Source organism: Bactrocera oleae, chromosome 5 (assembly GCF_042242935.1).
Source record: "Bactrocera oleae isolate idBacOlea1 chromosome 5, idBacOlea1, whole genome shotgun sequence".
NCBI lineage: Eukaryota > Metazoa > Arthropoda > Insecta > Diptera > Tephritidae > Bactrocera > Bactrocera oleae.
The window spans coordinates 54,097,637-54,119,307 of record NC_091539.1 but is presented as its reverse complement, the minus strand read 5'-3'; the positions used below and the strand labels follow the sequence as shown (position 1 = coordinate 54,119,307).

Sequence of the window (21,671 nt, the reverse complement as noted above, 5' to 3'; positions counted from 1 at the left end):
CATAGAGGAGTGAATGTGTTGGGCATGGCTGTGCAAAGTGAGTACAGAGCGAACTAATAAACCTAAACTTTTGCGTCGATATGTGAGAGTGATTGATGGATATACATCCTTATAAAATCGCGGAAAATAGCACAATTTCAGGAATAGGATTGTATTGTCGTATTCACCGTGACCACAAATCAAAGAAAACGATGGCAAAATATAATGGATTGCGCTTACACCATACTCTACGATTTTTCTCTTTTCGCAGACCCTGGATATGCTCGCTGGAAAGTTATAATGTATAGTAAAGATAAATTCATTATTTTTGCCTGAAATTAAAGGTTTTATTAATTTTTTAAATTATAGTCATTCTGGAGGTATGTATCAAAGCTACTCTCATAGAAACCCTAGTCCCTATTGGCAAAACACTGAATAGTTGATTTTTACACGCTTCTCAACTCGGCAGAATTCTGCCGCTACAACCACAACAACAACAACACTCTTCTCTTGAGGCGATATTTTCACCAGAAAAATTAGTGGCAATAGATAGGAACAGTTGGTATTCACTTGGTGCCACTTCCGCACTACCTACAAGATGAATGCATGAGAACCTCCTAGCCAACCTCCTGGAGCTTGTGGGGTCAGCGTCCAGCCTTATTTAAATGATTTCAAACGGTCTTTTGTGTAATGTTTAGCTCCTGTGCAATCGAAAGAGTGCTTACATGAGATTGGACTCGACGATTACTAAAGTCATCTATTGGAAAAATATTGGATTTATTTTTAATAGACCTTATAAATGCGAGAAAGTAGAGTTAATAGCCGCTTCTACAAATATGGTATCGAAAAGCTAGAAGATCGCTTTTATCGGTTATTTTTATACCGCAGCGATAATAACATTTACTTCTTCAAATGTATCGCTTTGTTATATACTTATTAGCTTCGAGTATTATTTCTCTACTTGGCCAACACGTAGTAAGCTAACTAACGGTAGCAACTCTTAATTGCATCACTTTTGAGGTCAGCGCAAGTAGCATATTGCATATGACTTCAAAGCGCTCCTTTGAAAGGCGAACACATTACTTCCGGCATTGCCAAAGTTTCCTTCCTGTCATCAATGAACAAAGGATTTGCTTTGTGAGAGAGAAAGCGCACGATAATAATGGCTTACAAATACAAAACTTACAAAAAAATTATTTTGAAGCATTGCGGCGAATTGATTAAACTTGTGAAGAGAGCAACAGGGGCTGTGCCTGTACAGAGACTGCGACGTTGCAGGTCTGAATTTTTGTCGCAATTTTCAGCCGATCCTTGAACACCTCAAAGTTTGAATAAAAAGTAAGTAAATACTGATTTAGTATTCGAAATTCAACTATGTGGATTTAATTGAATACCGATGAGATTTTTAGACGAAGCCTGTGGAAAAGCAATAATAATAAAATCTGAAAAATAGAATTGAAAAAAAAAGTATGTTACCTATCGAAATATTAAGAAAAGGTACACAAAAATATTTTTTCTAAAAACCTTCGTGTCTTATAGGTATTCGTGGACACAAGATCACCGATTATTTGGCTAGAAAAGTCGCCGCTAAACCATTAAGACGGATGCTAGTGAATCCATACTTAGAAAAAAAGACAAAAAGAGAGCGGTTCTTGTTATCAGCATATGGACCTAAGGTTATTAGCCTCTTTAGAGACAAGTTAAGACTATTTTCAGCGGTGTACCTTGTTGACTGCAGATAGAAGTGTTACTGGCACAAAATGGTCAACGGTAAACTGTCGGTTCTACCAATTGATCAAATTTGACACGGACTTGTCCTTATAAACTGCTTCAACATCGAAAACTTGCCTCATGCAAGTCCACCATCTACATTTATTAATGACGATAACTTTCAAAAAGTTAAAGAACCAGTGTAGATAGTATTTAGCAGAATTATTTTACAAATCATATACTTGTAGTTTTAAAACTGAATATCTAATTGAATTGTGTAATTGAAAGTTGCATTTAAATAATTTTTAGAAAGCACACTTTTGCACTTGTTTCTTCTCTTAAGCGAAATCAGAGTACTCGCCAAGCACTTAAACAAAACGCTGTAAAGCACATAGTGCGGGCTTGAAATCCTGTCTCTCTCAAAATTTTCGCTGCGAAAATGTTAAAGAAACGCTCTAGCTCGCCGCTCGCGCTGTCTCTCTCTTGATATTCTCATTTGCACAGAGTGCTTTGAGTCCTGGTTCCTGTTCCGTATATTTATGCTCGTATATTCCACAAATTGTACATAAAATCAACGAATACTCATAGCTGAGTGTTCGTGTGCCCAGCGATAGAGGGTGTGACCGGGTTAAAAGAAAAAAAATTTCATACTTAGTTCGACGCTCAAAATGTGTGGTTCATGCGTTACGGTAGCCGTTTGAAATCGACCGTCGGATACAAAGCAAAGTGATTGTTGAAAAATTCACTTCATTTCAATAATTAACAAAAGAAAAAATAATAATTATGAATTAAATATGAATAAATGGAGAATATGTGATTGAAAAAAAAACAAAAATTTTAAATAAAATCGTATGTGATTTGAGGAAAAGTAAGTGTTTGGCAAAAAAGCAGCAATGGCTGTGAATTTATGCTTTTCCAGCTACAATACAAGCTCAGACGAATATAGTTCATAGTTTTCTGCTTGCTGTAGTTGCGCTGAGTGCATTTGTGGGGCGAAAATTATGTATCCATAAAAGTTTTGCGAATGCAAAGCACAAAATTACCATTAATTATAATAGAAGATTAAATAAAAATTTAAAGAAAAATCAGTGAGTGTGTATTAGTTAAAAAAATATATAAATAAAAGTGTAGCCAAAAGTACATACTAAATAAAAATGTTCAGGAAAATTGTGCAAAATAATAATAACGGTTAAAATACCAGCTACATATATTGCTAAGTGTGCAAAAGCAAAACTTTTTTCTATTTAAAAATTATTTTCAAACCAAAATTTATTTAGTACACGCAGATAAAGCTTGACGAAGCTGCAAAATCAAGTTTAAAGTTCATACTTAAGTGTTTGCAATGCTGCAAGAGAAACACTTTAATTGCAATTTTTAATTAAATCGCAACAACTTCAAGTCCACTCCCTGTCTGCTTGTGTCTGTGGAAGATTTTCTAATATTTGTGCATTGCAGGAACACAAAATCATATACAAATGTATGTATGCACGGAAATACACACACATACATATACATACATATCTAATGCTGCCTCTAATGTGTGTGTTTGTATGTGTGCGCGCAACGGTAAAGTCTATAGACAGTGCTAACCCTAAAGCAGCATCCATGCGAGCAACACACATACGCAACCACATGAAAGCGCTTGCAATTACTCAACCAGCAAAGGTTTGTCCTTACACCCGCGCTACCCCATACCATCACCACATGCCACATTTATCCAGCAAACACAATAGTAAAGCGCCTGCCGCAGTCTCAGGCGTAGCCGACGTCTTCTAGGCAGGCAGGCAGGCAGGCGAGCAGTCAACCCCCGCTCTCTCCCTCTACACACATACATAAGTATATACATTTGTTGTATATCTGCATTTGCCAAACAACGGACTGACTTCGACGCCCGCCACCGTTAGTTGCATTTTACGAGACTCATACATGTACTTGTCAGCCGCAAGCACGTCCTTATTGATATTCGTAGCCGTACACACACAAACACATACAAAAGTGTATGTGTGTGTGTTTGTGCCACGATTCGTGCGAGTCAAGGCGACCCTCGCGCAGGACACAATAGGAAGACACATTGAAATAGGAACAGGAATAACACTAGCAATACGCGCTGCGCATTCGAATACTTTAACGTCGCTGCTGTTGTTGTTGTTATTATTGTTATTGTTGTTGTGTCGAACTTCAAACAAACAAAAAAAAAACAGCGGATTTTTTAATCAATACACTTTATAAGAGCACTTGCCTGGCTGGCTAGCCCGCTGATATGGCAACTGTATAACAGGATAACCAGCCATTGTCGTCGCGCCGTCGTGCTCGTTCGCGTACTCGTCATCAATAACGGCAGTGAGAGCATAGCACACAGGATACGAGATAACTTTGTGGCACTCACTAAACGGGAGGCGTAGCCTTTAACATGCCGTATAACCTCAATGTGAGAGTGTCAATTAGAAGAGTCAAATAAAAGTTAGTTTATCACAGAGCAAAAGTTATCTGCATTTCCTGCTCTCGCCAAGCGCTACCACACACAAACGGTTAGGCGCTCACGCTTTGTGCGGCGAATTCGCCGGTTATTGCGCAAGAATGCGCTGCCAGGATAATACCGTTGGCGTAAATGTAAACAAACAAATGGGCGCGATAAAAATATACTTGTATACAATATATATGTATGTATGTGTATAAGTGATTTTAATTCATGTGCGCTCTCGGCGATTTGATTTAGTCGCTCTTTTTGCTCAACGTTTCATTGAAGTTCTGCTCGCTTCGAGTATTTGTTAATTCCGGGATGAAAATTGTGTGTGCCCACATATAAACAAGGCTAGTGATTTTATTCGGCTCTAAGTACTATAATGAAATTATCCTTTTACACAAACGCACACACACTTTACACTCACATATATGTATACAAATTTAAGTATTTGAAGGAGGATTTATCCGCAGCGAGACTAAACACACACAATTCCACAGACAGGCGTTAGACAAAGTTTATGTACTTAGATAAACTTAGATATATATCTATATATAGATAATATTTTTAGGGAGTGTAAAACTGAGTTAATATAAAATCAGAAAATCAAGTTCCTTTTCTTCAATACGGCAAATATTTTGATACTTCTGCCACGAAAAATATTTCAAAATAATCGTTGAGCTAAAGAATAAATACCATCCGGGGTTTTGTATACATAAAAATGTATGTATACTCTTCAATTAAAGCTCTATTGTCAGCTAGTATTGAAATTAAAGACAATTTATTACAACTGTCGCTCTGAGCAAATATAAAAAGTGTCTGCTTAAATGGTACCCTCGTAGAACTTAAATATACAAGTTGGTTGAAAAGTTCTGCGTTCGAAATGAAAAAATGCCGGCATTTGGTACGAAATATATTTTTTATTCAATATAATCTCCCTTAACTGCAATACACTTATTCCAATGATGCTCCAATAATTTTATGCCATCCTTGAAATGACTTTCTGGAAGCTCTGCAAAATACCCGCCTACGGCTGTAATAGCTTCTTCATTCGATGAAAAACGCTTTTCACGAAGGAATTGTTTCAGGTTTCTGAAGACGTAGTAGTCACTGGGAGCCAAATCTGGTGAATACGGTGAATGCTCAAGCAATTCGTACTTTAATTCGTTGAATTTTGTAATTGTTAAAACAATTTTGCGAGCAGGTGGCATTGTCTTAATGGAAAATGATTTTTTTCTGCTGCAAACCAGGTCTTATCTCACGAGTTTTTTCATCCAGCTGATCCAAAAGGCTAAAATAATATTCAGAGTTGACTTGTGTCAGTTGTTAAGACATGCTTCGAAATTTAATAATATTCAAAGGCGCTTTCTATACAAAATTCTCAGAATGGTTTTCCCACTCTTCTGCAATTTTTATCATCTAAGAGGCTGCAACATTCTTGAAATTTTAATAATATCGAGTTACGCACTATTAACTTTGGGTTTGTTCAAGACTGGACCACAAACAAGCCAACAGAGTCTAGATAAATGGGTGATTTTATTTCTTTATTTCTCACTATGCTTTCCCTTTTTTAAAGGTCAAACTTTTGTAGTAATATCCTCCAGTATGTACAGAACTATTGTAGATTGGGACCATATCTAATATTTTTTTTAAAAGAATATCAAGTAGTCCCCATTTAATTCTTTGAACCCTCATTCGATCTACTAATAATTGAGTACTCAAGACTTTTAGTGAAAATTGTCTTTATTAGGTGTAAGGGTACAATTTATTTTAAATTTTGACTTTTAGTGTTCTATATGTTATATATAATAATAATAGAGTTTTTACAAATCCTTTATATTAGGCAATTATCAATAATAGTCCGATTCTCTGAGATTTTCTAGTGCAATATACCAATCGTAAAAATATGCATAAAGTTCGCAAAGCCAAAGTAAACATAGTCTCTAATGTTGGAGAATTATAGACATTTCGTTTACTATACTTTGTTTTATAATAATAGAGATTAGAGAAAGGGATTAGTTATATAATCATTATATATTCGATAATTAACTTTGGTGTTTGCTGGGTTAGAAATATGATAGTAAATAATTATAATTATAATTATATTGAGTGCCTATTATTCTTATCTAATCACCAGAAATTATTCGCTAATTAATATAATTCTGCTGAATTGGATCGATAAGTGTTATGGTTTGTTTTAAAATATATTTCAAGTAACTATTAACAATCTTAACAAAACCTTTTTTATAAAGAGTAAAACTGAAAATAATTTATAAATTCACTATAGTAGGTGGGGCAATCTTACTCCAATTTTATCAGCTTGGGAACGAGTGGGCACCCTTTACGCTTCAGCGTTGGATTGATGGACCTCCCATTAGCAAGGGCTGGTCAGGAACAAAAAAATCTTATGCAGCTGCGAGATCCTTCTCGCTTAGAATGGACAGAATAGGTTCTCTCAACTACTTGCTCTTAGTTCAACTCGCCGCAATGGTAGGAGTTCTGCCTGGACATTGTCGAATAGGCTTACATGCGGTGAGACTATATATCTTGTCGAATGAAAATTGCCAAAGCTGTATGGAGGAAGGCGAAGAGAATTCATCTTGGCACTTTCTTCTTAAATGTCCAGCTTTTGTCAGACCTTCGTCCAACCTAGCACAGTTGCTGGCATTGATATTAGCCGCCTTAATAAATTTGTGTTAGGCTCATAAGGCATTGTCGGTCAATAAATGTCTGGTGTTTCATATCTACGGATTTTGTCAATCACAACGCATTCACAGCTGTCTAAGTGAGATTCCCCGTTACCTTTGGTACGAAGATCAACCCTACGACCTAACCTAACCATATAATAAAAAAAAATCTATATACTCCGTTAGAGATTTATCGTCTAGACACTCAGGGTCTTATTAACTAGAAGGAAGGAAAAGGAAAATTTAGTTTTATGGATTACGGCACATTCAAGCTTATCACGGCATAAACATATTGCTCACTCTTTCATTTTGTATTTAAAATGGCGTTTTCTATCAGTCTCTAACTCTTCGAAGTTACATTTACATTTACATTTAGCTCTAGACTCGGATTACGTCTTTGTATTTAGAGTAAGCACCTTTCATTATCCTTGAACAATATTTAAACCACCATTTGTGCTCACTGGGATACCATTGTTAGTAAAATGTGTGACCCCGCAATGTAGGCAAATAAACTCGGCAGCTTTTCAACCGAAGGGCATATTTATTTAACTTGCAGATTAAGGTTTAGAGCTGCTGCTGCCTCACTTGGATTGCTCTTTGCTTTTGAGCTATGTGCATGAATATCTATGATAATGTATGTGTGCATAAAAAGTAGGCGTGTACGTGTAGGTGGGTGGCTCTATCTATTCACATTTCCATACCAATATAGCCATTAAAGAAAGCATGCAATAAATCTCAGTTAGATACACTAAAGTGGGCTATTTAAAAAGCAAAGTAGGTAGTAAAGTGCGAGAAATATGAATTGGAAGACGTCCAAGTAGTATGTAGTAAACACTTAAGATGATGGAGCGTAATATTGCACTCATAGACACATACATATGTACATACAGTTTTGTTCTAGTAACATCGTCAAAGCACCTTCATTCATGCGATTCGCTTTAATGAAATGCATTAAGTGCTAATGTGTACACGTATAAACCATATATTGCGTATGTATGTAATTACGTTTTCACCAGCGAAGAATCGAAGTTAATGAGTGCCTCAGTGAGTGTCATTAAAATGCTAAAATGCATCAAAAGCGATAGTAAGGAAGCACGGCGTGCACCCTTACCAACGGATTGATGGTTACATGCAGACAAAGTCGAAGAATAGAATGTCAAAAGGCAGCTGCGCGGGCGTAAACGAAGGACTTTTACGAAACTCTTATCGATGTATATATAAATTTGTTGGAAGTATAGTAGAACCCGTTTATACAGGGGCGTATCTGCGGCGATTTTTTTTGGGTTCAGAATTTAAAAAAAAAATATTTAAGTTGTAAAAATAGCTGTTGGACATGGATTTATAGGCCTGAAGGCGCCAAGTACAGAATGGTCCGAAACTTAAGAAAAACACACACGAAAGGGTGTACAAGGCTTTTCAACTTGATTTTGATCGGCCAGTTTGCATGGCAGCTATAACTACAATATAGTGGGCCGAATGAACAATTATTCGATGACTGACTGATTCGCGTTGCCTAGTGCAATAAGTTTTCCATACAAGGACTTGATTTTGATAGATCTGTTTGTTGGCAGCTGTATACTAGAGTGATCCGATCTGAACAATTTGTTAAATGATTATAAAATTATTTCGGACAATAATCCCTGCCAAATAAAAGAGGTTTGTTTTAAATAGATCGGTTTATATGGCAGCAACAGCATATAGTGGTCCGATATCTGCGGTTTCGACAAATGAGCAGCTTCTTGGAGAGAAAAAGATCGATATCTCAAAAAAAGTGCGCCTAGTTCACGTATATAGACAGACAAACGGACCTGGCTAAACTCAGAACTCATCGATACATCTTGTCACTCTGATCATTTATATATATATTCTTTATAGGGTCTCAGACATTTCCTGCTGCGTATTATAAACTTCCTGGCAAACTTAATAAGCTCTGCTCAAGGAAGAAATACTTAAAACATTGAAACTAGTAGTTAGATTACACTATAATTAAAATTACTGAAGCTTCCCACGATAAATTGAAAATTTCGCTAGTAAACCAAACCCAAGTCCAAACACAATTTTAAGTCGACCTATATCCATAACAAATTTCGATATAGTGATATTTTTGGATATTTAAACAAAAAAAAACCGTTTAACTTGCAGAGAGAAAAATCCCTGTTGGTTTTTCTAACCTAAAACTAAAATAACTTATATCAATAAACTGGCAACAAATATTACTACTGACATAGCATATCTTTGATTTTATATATACCTTTGATTCTACAAAGTCTCTTCACTACTTAAGATGGTTAGGTATGTGGAACCAAATCTTTATATTTGACGAAGTTTGGTACAAAAAGCCAACGGGTCTCATACAAAGTCCGAAATATAGCCTGTTCGGCGACGGCAAGTTTAGGAGCTGCGAATTAAAGAATGAAATAAAAATTGTCTGAAGAAAGTAAAACATTCAACATTAGAATATATAATATATATTTAACTCAGCCGATATGGACTTTCCTGAGTTTAGTGGCTACTTTTCTTGGTATATAGAACTTTTAGTACGATGGCTTTGCAAAATTTTATTTTTCCCAAAAAAGATGGCTCCATTTATCTACTACAAAAGGTTGGTTAAGTTTTTCTACCGTGTGAAGTTATCCCTGGAAACAGATGGAAACATCCATAAACTTTCTCCTCCAATGTCCAACCTTTGCAAGGCTAAGATGGAAATATCTCGGTAGCCTTGCTTTCGGCGAAGCAAGAGACTTTCCGCGGAAACTGATATTAGTCGCCTTATAAAAATTGAGACCACTGTTAGGATCGATCTCTTAACCTAACCTAAGCTTATCTATCCTTTGCTGATATCTGAATTTTAGCAGTAGTTTTGTCTTGGCGCTTGGTCAACAGAATGTTGGTCATAATTTTATACTAGTCAACAGTTGAACAGTTAATTGCTTTATCTTGAGGCTGAACTATAATTCTGGTACTTTATTAAATATGGACCTACATCACTTTTCGGCTACTAGTATAAATTTAAGTTCTAAGCCGAGAACCAAAAGAAGAAGACAGAATAAATAATTGCACCCCATGTCAACTCTTCGGTCGGCACTGCTATACTCGTATGCGTCTTATATGTATGTAATGCTGGTATCAGAAGGAGACATGAACAGGGAGACATGTTGAGGACATGACTGAATGGCAGTCAAGCGACGCCGACACTTCAAGTATCACTCGAGATCATGATCTGTGGGTGTCTTGTGGTTGTTGGTGTACATCTTTTACTAGAAATTGTCTTTGCATTTGCATTTTTTTTGTTGTTTTTATTTTGTTGCACTCTTGACACACTTCCGGTACTTTGTCAAACACAAGTACAAGTGTGTGTGTGAGTTTCTGGGTATAGGAGGCCTTAATTTAAATATGTGTAGGTGTGCTCCAATTCACCAAAACAAAAGAAGTTCTCTTTTTAAATTTCATTTTTTCTTTACTCCCTTTTTTGCTTTCTTTCTTCCCTTCAACAATGTATCCAGTGTAAAGTGTTTTGGTGTTTGGCTTCATTTCCTTTTACGAAAAAGGTTCAGCCATTAAAGAACACAACGACAACAACAGCAACAGCACATACATCTATCGCACAATCGCAACATTAGCATCAGCATCAGCATACAGCAACCTCCTCAGCTCTTTGGCTGATAACATCGGCGGCGCTAACGTTGTCACCTCGGTTTATTTGTTTGCGGAACGTCGCATCTCCGCACTTCATCACCGACCGTCACGTACGCGCTTGCCCTCTCACCTATGCGCCGCTCGGACCTGATAGTCACCGTGTGTTAAAGTGTGTTGTTGGTTTTGTGTTTATATGAGTATGTACTTAAGCTCGTAAACGGATTTAAGAAATTCACAAAAGGAAAGGAAAGTGGCAAGCGTGTGAGAAGAAACCGTAACGTAACGAGAAGGCGTTGCGAAAGAGACATTAAATTAATTGGGGCTTTTGTGTGAAAATGGGTGATTATCATCATGAATATACGGACCAATATAGGGTGCCGGTCATCGCGAAGCTTTTGCATGCATTGCCGCACTACAACATCACTTTCCACAAAATCAACAGCACATTTCGCCCGAATGATGAAATCTATTTGGAGGTGAGTGTGAATAACAGTATTTAACTTTGTGATATATATAAATATAATATTTTCATAGGAGTTTTGTATCAAAATAGTCATTAATCAAGATATTTGAATTTAGGTCTCTTTGGGAGTGGATTTTGTATAGTTCAACTATATTTTTGAGTCCATTTATTGAACCGTTTATTTTATATTGCTTTTCCAGTAAGTTCAGAATCTCTCCATATAATTCTATTGGCAAACTCTGATATTATTTCATAGTTTATATATCTAAGAATATGTCCTCCAAAGATGACTCTTTAACTTTAATTAAAAGACCATTGGAGGTCATTTTCTTCTTCTGCAATCATCAACTTCCATCGACTTGGGAATTATGATAATTTCTTGCCCAAAACCTAACCGTAGCTGGGGATTTCAGTGAGAAACGCATCAAAAACGATAGAGTCAAGATTGGGACTCGATTGCAAAAGACAACCACAGACAAACAAGAATTATCATTATAAAGCCTTTCCTTAGTTTTTTATCTTCTTTGTTACTGCAATCGTAATTTGGTGTGGGCCGAGAGGGTCCCTATGCACCTTGTCCAGCATCGTCTTTCATGCTTACAACATGGTATAACTTGCGCATTCATTCGATTATTTGTGCGCTTAACTATATCCATGTCGCTGTAGAGCTCAGCCAGTTCGTGATCCCATCTCTTCGGTACTCACTCCGAAGTTCTTGTAGAGTAAAGTTCTCTCGAATGCTCTAACTGCTTTCTCATCTCATCATTGTCCATGTTTCTGCGCCGAATAATAGGATGGAAATGACAAGAGACTTATAGAGCGTAATTTCTGTTTGTCGAGAGAGGGTTTCTCACTTGCCAACCGATCCCAAAGTACTTGTTGTCAAGAGGTATTCTGCGCTTGATATCCACGCTTGTTCGTGATATTTATGCTGGTTCCGAGATAAACAAAGTCCTTCACTTTTTCAATATTTTATATACATATGTCAACAGTGACGTATTTCTCAAGATGCGGGAATCTGTATGTGTGGCCTCCAGTATTCCCAGGCTTTCGTGTTCCTTTCATTAGAATTAACGATGAACAAAATTGGTATTTGGTCGACAGGGAACTGCGGATTCTGCATCAAGGAAATACAAGAGCATTTACCCTCGAGTGCGTAGCAATTGCAAATTGTAGGGGTGATGCAAAAAATTATTAAAAATGCGATAATACAAATATTAGTGAAGTTATCGAATCAAAACTTAGTAGAATTAATGTTCATAATGTATGGTAACTCTTTCCCAAAAATTATCGAAGTGATCGGTCCATATCTTTCCCTTACTTCTATAATAATAAGATATCTATCCATCCGATTGACCTGCTTAAGTGATATTTTAGATAAAATCCATAAAATATTATATAATACCCTTTACAAATACAAAAAAGCTCTTACAAGGACATGATCGTTCAGCTTGTATGACAGCCATATGCTATAGTGATCCGGCGGTTCCGACCAATGAGCAGCTTCTTGGGAAGAAAAGAATGTGTATTCACAATTGCAGATCGATATCTCAAGAACTGTAGGACTAGTTCTTGTATATACAGACAGTCAGACAGACGGACATGGCTAAATCGACTCAGCTTGTTACGCTGATCATTTAGATATATATTTTATAAGGTTTCCGACGTTTCCTTCTGGGTGTTACATCGTGGCAAACTTAATATACCCTGTTAAGGGTATAAAAAGAAAGAGAGTTAGTCGGCACGCCCGGCAAACTTTAAAATAGGTTACAGTACTAAAAAAAAAATATTTTTGAGACTAAATAAGTAGGTAAATTTGGCATTAAATTTTAATCACAACTTTGCCTAAAAAATAATTATGTCTTTTACGCATATTTTAAAAACTAATAAAATATGCCTATATAATACTTAATAAACTTTATGCCTCTCATTTACAGAGTTTGGGTATATTGGGTTCCGTGCCGGCCGCGCTCCTCATCATATCCCTACTTGGACTGCTGCTCTATTTAATGACACGATGTTGTGATAGAAAACCGCGACCAGCACATTCCATTACAAGTTTGAAAGTTGCTCTCTCCATTGTAACGGTAATGTGCTGTGCGGCGATAGGACTCGGTAAGTATTTTCGAAATTTGAAATTCTGCTCTCAACTTAATTAAAGCAAAGGTTGTGGACGCTTGTGGGTTGTCTAATAGAAAAAACAACAAATAATAAAAAGGTGAAAAGTTTGTCTCTGACACAAAAGCTCTCTTTTTTTGTCATAATTTCATTAAATTTCCATAAAACTGGCAAAGTTGATAATAAAACTAATTAATGTGCACTTTGTACAAGTAAACTTGTTATATATATTTTTTTTAGTTTTATTGCACAGAGTAAAGTGAGTTCTTATTACAATTATGTTTGAATTAGGTGTGTCCACTTTGGTAAGGGATTACTTTGATGATTGGCAGTGGCACTCCTTCTAAACGGGAGTACATTTCAATAACAACTCAAACGAAATATGAATATATACCTTAGTATGTACTCGTATGTAAATTTATTGGAGTATTAGTATAATGTCACTAATCGCATAATAGTTGAAGTATCGACGCCGAACCGTAGGTAAGCATAGGCAAATATAGTCAAAAGCCAACCCTTACAATTCAGCCAAACATATGAAAAGGCAAACATCTTTAAAACATGAAATAAAAGTACAGTTATTTATTTCACAATAATATATGAGGCGTAGTTTGGACTTTTCGATGATGAATATGGCTGTAAAGCGTGTTACACGCTATTCGATAGTCAATCATCAAGGAATACAGGATTTGATATGTAAAATTATGTTGTTGTTGGGTGAGCTTTAGGGTGTTGGTCAAATGTTTACGGATATTAAAGGAAACTCCAAGAACGGAGTCAGCAAATGAGTAAGAAGCTTCACTAGGCAATATATGTGTGTATTTGTCCCTCTTCATTGCCTAGAATATGTGATATTTAGATTCGCTATTTCATTCCAAGAAGAGCTGTCGCCCAATTCTAAAAGCATTCGAGTTAATATTTAGTAGCAAGTTAAACATTCTGTGGACTCTAGGTATATATAAATCGGAAATACTCATTCGCAATTGTACGAATTTCTTTAATATTCCCAATCAAATACCTTCCACTTATCTTTTGCAGGTTTATATGGCAACGATGATCTCCACAATGGACTGCTTGAGGTGCTGACCGCCGGACGCAAGGTTGATAATTTGGTTACCACCATACGAAATCAGACGCACATACTGGAGAATACTTTGAAGAATCGCATTCGGCCACAACTCGTTGAGTTGGCTGATATTTTTGACCAACCTGTCGCCAACCAGACCGCACTCTCCATACTCTTCGTTTCACTGAATATTGTGCAGGGCAATGTGACGCTAGCCACTAACGCGGCTGGTGATATACGTCGACCGTTGTTGGGTATTTCTATGACACAGTTTTTGTCGGTATGTTTGGACTTATAATACCCCTTTGATGTTTACTTTTACAAAATATCTGAATCAATTTGATGTCTTAAAATATTTTACAGCGTGGCGATCAGTGGGAACTTATACGTTGGCCGGGCACTGTGGCCACTCTAGCGCTACTATTGGTACTTTGTGCCGTTCTATTGGTGGGCGTGGCGCGTCATTCACGTTGTGCACTCATATTATTCAGCGTTTGCGGCCTACTTGCGGTCACCGGATCTTGGTTAATGTCTGGTCTCTACCTTTCATCATCCGTTGCTGTGGGTGATCTCTGCATTAATCCCGCTGATTTCCTAGTCTCCACTTCGCCACGTGATCTTCCAACTAATGTTCTACTCCATTACACTCAATGTGAACCCGGTCACACTAATCCATTCACACAGCGTTTGCGTGAGTCGCAAAATTCGCTCAACAATGCACGCAGCGCCATGGCTACGGTAATGAAAATATCATTGGTGCTCTTCAAGTCGTCGGGTTTACAACCGAAATTGGGCGCGGTCAATGCAGATTTGAATAGCAGTGAGCGTTTGCTAACTCAACTCACAGCTTTGGTGGACTGTAAGGCTGTGCATCATAACTTCTTGGCCGCCGCCAGAGGACTCTGCGAAGGTGGACTGCTCGGTTTGGTATTGATGTTGATTGCGAGCTTTATTGCCGCGATCCTCTTGACGATTATGGTTTGGGTTGACTCGCACACATGGATCTATATACGAAAGCGTAATGACTATGCACAGGTCGATGAGCCGTCGTATATTTCACATCCGGCACCACAGAATCATCAACAAATGATGAATGCGGCACGTACATTGCCGCGCAACCACAACGGGTGAGCATGTCCCTCATGTAAGATTTGTTTAAATTTGTTTGTTCGAACCTCTTTTGCAGGCACTTCAGTCCGCCGGTGATCAGTGGCTCGCACACCTTGCAGCATCCGTCTAAGCGACAGCAGCACGAGATGATGGCACACGCGCACATGCAGCAGAACATGAGGGCTATGGGCACGCATACGTTGGGTCGTTTGCCGTCGCACAATCATAGCCCTACCCACTTGACTGGTAAGTGTGTGTGAAGCCAAACGTTTTTCATTCGGCCATCACTCGACCTCCATCTCTATGAACTCTTCAAAGTAGTATATTCCATTTCCAATTTTTCTCACTGATCAAATATATCACGCTTTCACGTTATATTCCTCACTCACCTCCACGCCTATCCGCCTCTCATTCCTCACTAACATAATCTACGCCCAAATTGCAGGTCCCAATAACGGTAAATATGCTACATTAAGCAAACAATGCAAAACTTTGGAAGCCAATGATTTTTACTGAAAATCACCAGTAGCCTGTAGCGATCCAGCACGAAGTCAACCGGCACTCCAGCAGCAACAACAAGCGGCACAGCAACAACTCGCCCAGCAGCAAGCTCAACAATTGGCAGGTCAACCGATCTATTGTCACCATCCGCATCCACATTCGCATGCCGCTGTCGCCGCTGCGGTCCAACACCAACATGCCATCTATCATCAACAGCAACAACAGGCAGCTCAACAATATGGCACCTATGCCACAGCAGCTCATCCAGCACATCACATGACAGCGGCTCAACAAGGTCAAATATATCAACAGATACCGGCACACATTGCCGCATTGCAGCCAAATGGCAATCCGCATTCGATCTATCAGCCTTTGGTGGCTGTTAGTCAGGGCTCAATTTATGTCTCGAATATGGCAACGATGCGTCGTCAGAATTCACAGAGCCAAGGTCATCCACAAATACCAGCTCATCATGTACCGCCGCATCAGCAACAGCAGCCACCACCACCAAACCAACAGCAGCAACAGTCACACAATCAAATGAAGTCGCCACAGGATGGTTTGCATCATCGTGATATACCTGCCACATCGGGTATGGATACGGCAATCTACGACCGTGATAAACAGATCTACAAATGTTCGACACTGCGTCAAGGTGGCAAATTTGATCCCAAGTATAAGCCTTCGATCTTGAATTGCCCATTACCTGAGATTCCAAAAGACGCAGATCCACCTAGGGTTGAGTCAATTTATCAACAGCAACAGAGTTACTCGAAGTAAGTGGCTTATTTATAGTTATGTAAAAAACTTACTCTCACTCAGTTGCATATGGTAAGCATTAGTATTCCTAGTATGGATTGTTGAAACTTGTATTCCTTTCTACTTCTTAAACTCTTATTAAAAGCTTTTTACGAAATCTTTCCGATTTGTGAACGGTTTCGGTTCCTTTAAAGTAAATTTTGTATTGCATGCATTGGTATAGATGAACTTCTTATTACAAGCTTTTTCTAGGAGCTTTTACAATTTTAAGAATTTTCTTTTTATACCGTTCCAGTCTCGATTTTCAATGTAAATCCGTAAAATTAATATTTTACTCTACTTCTGAAACTGTTTCTACAAGCTTTTTACAAGAGCTCTTCTATTTTTGAATACTTTTAATGCAAATCCCAAAAATTAATATTCTATTCTACTTCTGAAACTGTTATTACAAGCTTTTTCTGAGAGCTTTCCCATTTTTGAATACTTTCGGGTCCACTAAAGTAATTTTTGTATTGCATGATGTGAGATTTCATAACTTTTAAAGCCTTGACTATTGTTGCGCTAGTCTTGAATGAAATGTTCAAAATGAATATTGTATTTCACTTTGGAAATACATATTACAAGCTTTTTTATGCGAGCTTTCACATTTTAAAGCTTTTTTTTAAACAATTCACTCAATGCCTCGATTTTCAATATGCATCTTATGAAAATTTTTATATCCGAAGAAATATCTATAAAAATTTTACACCAGCTTTTTACTTTGGGGATAACCCCATATTACATGAATATTCGACTGTCAATCTAAGCATAATGTTAGTGTAGTAGGACAACGATGTCAATCTACGGTGAGGCAGTTCAAAAATTGGAATTGTGATAACGCCCTAATATTGTTTTCAAAGTTCGGTACTTCGTAAGAACGGACCACAATTTTTTTCATGTCAGATTATCTCGGGACTAATTGCTAAACATTCTAAAAATCGGTCTCCTAGGAGTAATACGATCCGTCCATTGTCATTCAATTTAAATGTTAACGACGGAAATATTTCCCTTGCTCAGGCTAATTATCATTGGAATGAGGTTTTATTGAGGAAACCTCTCTGAAATACAGCGACCCTTTCATTAATCTTGTTTTAATAATATCCTTCAGTGATTTTATCAAGTGAAGGGTTAATGGTCCGAAAAGTGGACTTTGCTGTCCCAATGTCTATAAAATCATGTAAACTAAAAAGAAACGTTAACTTCGGCTGTACCGATACTATAATACTCTACACAGATGCATTTCTTATAGCATAAAAGAGTAAAAAAGATATTTAACTGTATTTTAATCGGTCAGTTTGAATCACAGCTATATGCTTTCGTGGTCCGAGTTTGTATGGTAGTTATATGCTGTAGTAGTCCGATATCGGCGGTTTCTACAACTGAGCAGTTTCTTGGAGAGAAGAAGATGTGCAAAATTTAATATGAATATCTTTGAAAACGAGGGGCTAGTTCGTGTATATGCAGACAGACGGATATGGCTAAATGCAAACTTAATATAGCCTGTTCAAGGTATAAAAAGTGGGCAAGTTATGCATCATTAAGTTCTGGATCTTTTCAACTGAATCTTTTGAGTATTTGGCATTATTCGATTCGTAAATAAATTATTCTTGCTATATAAGGAGGTTCTAGGAAATTTTTCTTGACCGATCAGCTAACAGTTGGCGTTCTATTACCAAAGCAATATTTTAGTTTTCTTTTTTTGAACATTTATATAATTTATGTAATCTCTTTAAGAAAGACATGGTGGCAAAAAACAAAATGCTTCCTTTACTACTTTAAGTAATTCTTAAACTGTAACTATGTAAATCATTTCTCCCTTCTGCCTGCCAATTCATAAAAAATGAGTAATGATTAAAAAAACACCATTGTGTAATTTATTGTGTCACAGGACGCTGCAACGGCCACCCATGAAGCTGCCACCACAGATGAAAGCCATACCACCGCCACGAATTGGCACACCCACCTCGCCGCCGCCACCGAACGCGAATGCGCACACTGACCACCCACAACATGCGGCCGCACAACAGCAACAACAACAACAACAACAGCAAATGCAAAATGGTGCAGCGACAGCAGTGGATAATCGACAGGCGAACGACGATTCATCATTACCCCTGCCACCGCCACCACTAGAGGCCACAACGGATGTGGGTAATGTCGGCGTGAGTAGTGGTGTTGGTGTTGGTGTTGGTGGTGGTGGCGTTGGCATCGCTTCACCACCCAAGCCTGGTCATGGATTGAATAATAACAACAATAACAACAACATAAACTCGAAAAGTAACAACAGCAACAGTCAACAAAACAACACCAACAACGGCAGCAGCAATGGTAGTAGCAACAATAGCAGCAACGTAGGTGGCAACAATGCCGGCAGCAACAATAGTAACGGCGCCAATACATTGCCCCTACACAATGGCAGTTCGGCGAATAATATGGATGATGATGACGACTTGCCGCCACCACCACCGCCCGCCATCACCGACGACTCCAACTATGCCGTGACGGAACTGTAAGAGGCAACGACCCAAAAACGTATAAGCGTACAAAAACAAGAAAAAAGTGAAAAACAAAACACGCAAAAAAACAATTTCTTTGAAATAGTTTAAGTGAGACTTTTGACTTCAAGACTAATTTGTCGTATGTGGGGAACGTCGGAAAGCAATAAGTATGGTACTCGTAATCTTGCGCGCGGGCAGCGGTGCGGTGTGACGCTTACAGACACACTCACACACACGCATACACTGCCGTTGTGTTGTGTCGTTGTTTCATAGTTGGTGTAGTTGTAGATTTTAAGATTCCAGTTAATGTTGTTGTTACGAATCTGGGTAATATAAAGGATAATGCTTAGACCTAAATACATACATATATACATTGAAATATATACATACATAAATAACAAAAGATGAGTAATACTTAATTCGAGTAGATAAGCACGCATACATTTATACTATAGTAAGCATATACACATGCACACATATATACATACATGTATATGTGTATGTGTCATAGTACATAGTAAGCAAATAAGTAAATAAATAAAAAAAATATGTAACTGAATAGTTGAAAGGAATTAATGAGATTTAATGGTGCATTTAAATTTAAATTTATTACAAGTATACAAGGACGCGACGAAAAGTAGACAATTGCCGCCGAAGAGCAATTCGTGAAACTTAGCGAAAAAATCGAAACAAACGTGTTAGGGTTCAGCAATGCTACAGGCTAACTGAAAATGGTTTGAAATTATTTGTGAATAAGTAAGAATTGCTAAAAGAATTATATGTAAGTAAACGGAAGAAACGGTGGAGAGTATCTCAATATGAGGTTAGCGGATATAAAAGCAAAACGATATTTTTAAAATAAATTATTAAAAATGTAATTTAAATATAATACTATTTTTTAGTTTAAACTTTTTAAACTTTATTTCTATTAATATATTATTTTTTTTTAGCTTTTCAATTAAAGTTTATTTAATATTAAATTCTTTTCCAGCAAGTATTTTAACACAAGAAATGTATAAAAACGACAACGCGTATGTAAAAAGTAAAGATAGAATTTTATGAAAAATATTTGTAGCATAGCACGGTTTTTAATAGAATCTATGTACATATAACTATTGTACTTATATAATATACTTACATAAATATTATACATATAAGCCTAGTACTAAGTAAATACAATATTATATAGGGTGTATCAGCAGGCATAACCAGTAAAATCCTTGTTGTTTGTTTTTGAAAAGTATATTTTTAGAATACTTCAATATAGATCATCTACAGAGCATGCAATTATCAATAAATAAAAGCTAATTAATTCGGCAATACTTTTCGATCTTCTTCGTGCAATTCACTCGGTTATTGGAAAAGGCATTAGCTGTCGGCCAACCAAACCTCTGTCGAAGGTCAACTTCACTGTCAACTTATATAATTTTTATGAGAAAAATTTCAAATTTGTCAAATGTGAATTATCTTAATGATCTTGGTTTTAAATCAAGCAACTCCTGCTGAAACACCACTTATAATCCGAAATTAAATAATCTAAGAATATGATTTTGGGGCAAGCACACATTGATTATGATCCTTTGATACTTAAAGTCAAGTCTTCCTGAACAATTTTTAATTACTGCTAATATATTTGAACAATTTCTTAAGTTTCTTTAGGCCAGCTTATAAGTATAAAACATATTTTCATTCCAGTGGACCAAAAAACAAATAAGAATGCTTTTTCAGAACATTTAGGTTGAGAAAAATATATATAACAAATTTAAAATGTTAAACTTAATTGTATGTTCGGTACCGCTTTATACTTAAGGGGTTATAACCACTTGCAAGTAAGAAAAAACGTACAGAATTTGGTGTACTTTAATAATCGGTAATACATTTTGAAAAAATTTAAATAGATTTGACTCCTTCGCGATCTCCAGTAGGACCTCCGAAAAACGTTGTTTCGTTGTGAGGAAGATTTTTCTGCTTAAAATATTTAAACCAAAATTTAAAAAAAAAGTTATTATTACGATATGTAGGTATATTAAGACAGCTAATTATCGAAGGTCCAGTCAAAATTTTGATTTTTGCAAAATGGCAACTTCCCCAAAAAGTTCGTTTTTTGTGAAAAAATTTAGACTGCAAATTATTATCAAAAATCGTATTCTTTCAATTATTAGCTGAAAAAACTAATTTAAGAAGTCGATCGGTAAGCCGTTTCAGAGAAATTTTCCAAACCGACTCTGAAAACAGCGTTTCGAGAAAAACGCATTTAAAGTAAAGAATATTTTCAAATATATGTATGTGCGTACATTCGTAAGCAAAAAACAAATGATTTTTTTAAATTCACAAGTGAATATACTCCCTTAAACGAAACTCTTAATTTAGCGCCTGATGCTATTTGTTAGACTTAGGGCTGATTCTTTTGAACTTCTCAATTTTTGGAAAAAAAATTTATATAAAAAGGAGGCAAAAGGCGATATCGTGACCTCTTTAGGTTATTTTAAGTCTATTTTCTTCTTTCAGTGTTCCGACAGTTTAGTAAAAAAATACCTCGATTCTTTATAACTATAATTAAATAAATTATTTAGTATAGAGGGTCACATCATCTGATGCGTCGCATTATTGAATATTAATTATCAAATTGATCAAAATGATAACA

General features: G+C 36.8%; 1 protein-coding gene across 1 annotated transcript; it reads left to right on the top strand.

The window, feature by feature from the left end:
• The first annotated feature begins 2,353 nt into the window (after positions 1-2,353).
• tty (tweety) lies at positions 2,354-21,016 on the top strand. Its single transcript, XM_036378491.2, has 9 exons — positions 2,354-2,557; positions 10,341-10,949; positions 12,874-13,051; positions 14,093-14,400; positions 14,484-15,247; positions 15,307-15,476; positions 15,676-15,687; positions 15,757-16,507; positions 18,418-21,016. The coding sequence occupies exons 2-9, from the start codon at positions 10,809-10,811 to the stop codon at positions 19,040-19,042; spliced, it is 2,949 nt and encodes a 982-aa protein (XP_036234384.2). The 5' UTR covers positions 2,354-2,557; positions 10,341-10,808; the 3' UTR covers positions 19,043-21,016.
• Positions 21,017-21,671: the final 655 nt, after the last annotated feature.

What these genes read in the sequence shown, in the direction of transcription:
- tty (XM_036378491.2), top strand. Translation starts at nt 10,809, where the DNA reads ATGGGTGATTATCATCATGAATATACGGACCAATATAGGGTGCCGGTC. An exon ending in ATGATGAAATCTATTTGGAG is followed by an intron (nt 10,950 to 12,873) that starts GTGAGTGTGAAT and finishes TCTCATTTACAG; the next exon opens with AGTTTGGGTATATTGGGTTC. An exon ending in CTATGACACAGTTTTTGTCG is followed by an intron (nt 14,401 to 14,483) that starts GTATGTTTGGAC and finishes AATATTTTACAG; the next exon opens with CGTGGCGATCAGTGGGAACT.